At 38.4% G+C, this 4,291-nt stretch overlaps 1 gene segment (V, D, J or C); it reads left to right on the forward strand.

Moving 5' to 3' along the window:
- Positions 1-752: 752 nt before the first annotated feature.
- Positions 753-1,216, forward strand: LOC144253740 (immunoglobulin lambda variable 4-69-like). The segment is given in 2 exon segments: positions 753-801; positions 894-1,216. Coding segments are annotated over 2 exon segments (372 nt in total).
- Positions 1,217-4,291: the final 3,075 nt, after the last annotated feature.

The raw sequence follows: 4,291 nt of genomic DNA on the forward strand, positions 1-4,291 counted from the left end.
TTCCTCATTTTTAATGAATCCAATGAATCATACACTGTACAATTTTAAATTCCCAAACTCTTATCTATAAAGTCCATATGTACCAATTTCATGAGGAATTTGGTAGAAGAGAGAACACTAGTTTTACAAAGAGACTCATATGTGGGTTCAGAGCTCACCTGTCTGCAGTCTTCATTCTCAGCTTATGTGTTTTCCATTGCATGTAGAGTTTGTATATAAGAGCCCCCTTCACCTGAAAATGCCATAGAAAATTGTTCAAATTGTGTTTCCTATTTCTATGGGATATTAGAGAGAATAGAAAATTAAAGACTGAAATGAGATAGATTGTTCCTAATCCTATCCTGGACTGGGATCAGGCAGTGCTAAAGGATTTCTGGGAGGCAAGGGGCTCTGTCAGGACCACCTGTCACCTGGACACAGATGGCACTGACTTAAGTCTGGGCAATGTGGAAAATGTAGGTCTGCCATGGAGAGGTTTTGGCCTCAAGTGTGAGAACCTTGATACCTGACTCCTGGTGTCAGGACAGAGCTTATTATTTCAACAAAGACCTCTCTAGGCATCTAGAATGTTTCAGGCTGTGCACACTCCATGCATACTTCCCCCAGAAAAGACAGACAGGGAGGGGCTTGTTGGTCTAGGTAAGTGGCACAGATTTGCATGAATAGATCCTCTTTTATCCTCTGGGTTTTGAGGGCTAATAAAAGAGTCCTGGGGCATGTTTGCTTCAGGAGAACTCTGGGGTGTGTATACCATGGCCTGGACTCCAGCCCTCTTCTTCATGCTCTTCCTGTTCTGCACAGGTCAGCATTGTCCTTGGCATCCTGACTCATGGCATAAATGTTCTTTCTTTGCGTGCTTTTTTTCAGAATATAATAAATTTCTGTGTTTTTAGGTTCCCTCTCCCAGCCTGTGCTGACTCAGTCACCCTCTGTATCTGCCTCTCTGGGAGCCTCAGTCAAGCTCACCTGCACCCTGAGTAGTCAGCACAGCAGCTACTACATTTCCTGGTACCAGCAACAGCCTGGAAAAGCCCCACTGTATGTAATGTATGTTAAGAGTGATGGCACCCATGGCAGGGGGAACGGGATTCCTGATCGATTTTCAGGCTCCAGCTCAGGAGCTGACCACTACTTAAGCATCTCCAACATCCAGAATGAGGATGAAGCTGATTATTTGTGTGGTGTATCACATAACATTGGTGTGCCATTTGGGTAAAACACAGTGACTCAGGTCAATGGAGAAGTGAGACAAAAACTCTTCTCTATTTATCTTGCAAGACTGCCACATTGCTCTCAGAAAGTTTCTGGGTAAAAAGAATCTGAAATGCTCATTAAAATAGTAGAAAAAGTGACCCAGATGCATTTTTATTCTTGTCAAAAGTCCCCTGGGAAATAGTTCACTGGGCAAGACTCTTATGGAATGAAGACATCTGTAGCAATGTACCAATACTCTGACAGATCACACTTCCCCTACTGGTGCATTTCTTACATGGTATGCCATGCCATTCCTCTTTCTAGATTTCAACTGTGGGAGTCAGTACATACATTACTGTGTCACACTGAGATTGATTTATTATTATTATTATTTTACAGATGATAATCATATATGTTTATGAGGTGCAGTGTGGTTTTTTATCATTATTAGAGTTTTTTATTATTGGTTCAAAACATTACAAAGCTCTTGACATATTATATTTCATACATTTGATTTAAGTGAGTTATGAACTCCCATTTTTACCCCGTATACAGATTGCAGAATCACATTGGTTACACATCCACATTTTTACATATTGCCATACTAGTGACTGTTGTATTCTGCTACCTTTCCTATCCTCTACTATTCCCCTCCCCTCCCCTCCCATCTTCTCTCTCTACCCCATCTACTGTAATTTATTTATCTTCCTTGTTTTTTTCCCTTTCCCCTCACATCCTCTTATATGTAATTTTGAATAACAATGAGGGTCTCCTTCCATTTCCATGCAATTTCCCTTCTCTCTCTCTTTCCCTCCAACCTCTCAGTTATGCATAGTAGTTGAGTTTATCCTATCAAATGCACACATGCATGGAAATTAATTTCACTATGATTCCTCTCTTTTCCCTCCCATCCTCCCTCAGCTGGAGAAATACAACTCTTTGTGTGCTCAGAATCTTATTTTTTTACAGGGGGTGGAGAGAAACTGATGCAGTGAAAATATTTAACACTGTGATGGAGAAATTGAAGCTGCATGACTCCTTGTCCTATCCAGTAGTTCATAGCCAAGCATGTATCTATAACTCAGAGTTGCTCCTCCTGCACTGGGCTCTTTTTCTACCTCTCTGTTTGTGACAACAATCAGAGGGGCTTTCCTCCAAAATTTGTAAACCATAAAGGAGATTCAGAATCCCCTATGCTATTTTTAAGAAACCCTTCACATTCCTGAGGTTCAGTGGACCCAGTTGTCCCACCCAAAAGGCATGTAATATTTTTATGTAATCTGCAGTCATAAGTCTCCCAGAAATATTCTCCATTGGGTCTTTCTTCCTCTGCTCTCTTCTGGAATGTTTCACCTTAGACCAGAGCCAATACTATAAAATAAGGTATAATAAAGGGCACAATCCTGGTTAAACATATCTAGGTCAATGAGGAAGACAACTGAAGGATCTAAATATTGTCTCTGCTTTATACCTGTACCCTACTCACCTCTGCACCCACAGTTGCCACATCACTGTTTCATTAGCTGAGAAGTATACACTTTGAAATCGTGGTGAGGCATGGATTGATTCCCTTACTACTTCTGTTCAAGATTGTGATTCTCAGAGCCAGAACTGTAGAATACAGGGAAAGAGAGGAGAAAGAACATTATTGTACTTTGAAAAGTTCCCCACATACAAAACCAAAAGAAAATGTAGACAAATCAGAAATTTAAAATGAGAAATCTGCCAGTATGGCTAGATTTAGAATCATTATATAACAGTTGAATTTCTCTAAACCAAATAGACAATTTGCTCTCTTAAAAAATAGTCATAAAGACTAGAATAAATCCTATACCTGAATTTAGTAAGGATCTGGGAGAAAGCTTACTGAAGGTCAGTAAATGACAGCCTACCTAAATGCAGAGGGGGATACTTCCTATTATAAAAATATTAATTATAACCAAAAGTGTAGATAAATTTGCATTCAGTTATTTCTGAAATTTAAATAGAAAAGCAAAAGACCCAGAATAGCCAGAACATTTTGAGTGTGTGCATGTGTGTGTTTCTAGTGATGTAACCTAGGGCCTGGTATGTGCCAGGCAAGAATACACTGAAATACATCCCAAGCCCTTCAAGACACTTCTGAAAAAAAAAGAGAATATAAAAAAATGCTTTACAAAGTAAAGATGTTTATGGGTATTTGGTCTAAGATAGATGTACTGACCAATTACAAATGCAGAGCTATGAAATGGTTCAATAAATATTGGAAATGTGATGATACAAACTACATGTTACACATATGTGGATCTATTAGCTTAATAAATAAAACTAAAACAAATACTTGGCTTTATGTATGAAAGACATTGCCTGATAAAGGGTCTTTGTTTCACATCATTGGCAAAAGAAAAAATAGATGAAAAACTGTACCCAAAATAAAACAGTGCATTCATAATTAATGTGCATAAATATTTTCTTATAGGCGATTTCTTAAGACTCAAAATATTTTTTCCTGTGTGCAAACTCTTTTTTATTATTATTAGTTGTTAAAAACATTAAAAGCTATTGACATATCATATTTCATACATTTAATTCAAGTGGGTTATGAACTCCCATTTTTACCCCGTATACAGATTGCAGAATCACATTGGTTACACATCCACGTTTTTACATACTGCCATACTAGTGTCTGTTGTATTCTGCTGCCCTTCTTATCCTCTACTATGCCCCTCCCTTTCCCTCCCATCTTCTCTCTCTACCCCATCTACTGTAATTCATTTCTCTAGTTTTTTTTCCTTTCCCCTCACTTCCTCTTATATGTAATTTTGTATAACATTGAGGGTCTCCTTCCATTTCTATGCAATTTCCGTTCTCTCTCCCTTTCCCTCCCACCTCTCGTCCCTGTTTAATGGTAATATTCTTCTCATGCTCTTCCTCCCTACTCTATTATTAGTTGCCCTCCTTATATCAAAGAAGACATTTGGCATTTTTTTTAGGGATTAGCTAGTTTCACTTAGCATAATCTGCTCTAATGCCATCCATTTCCCTGCAAATGCCATGATTTTGTCATTTTTTAGTGCTGGGTAATATTCAATTGTGTATAAATGCCACATTTTTTATC

Source organism: Urocitellus parryii, chromosome 3, assembly GCF_045843805.1.
Source record: "Urocitellus parryii isolate mUroPar1 chromosome 3, mUroPar1.hap1, whole genome shotgun sequence".
Classification (NCBI taxonomy): domain Eukaryota; kingdom Metazoa; phylum Chordata; class Mammalia; order Rodentia; family Sciuridae; genus Urocitellus; species Urocitellus parryii.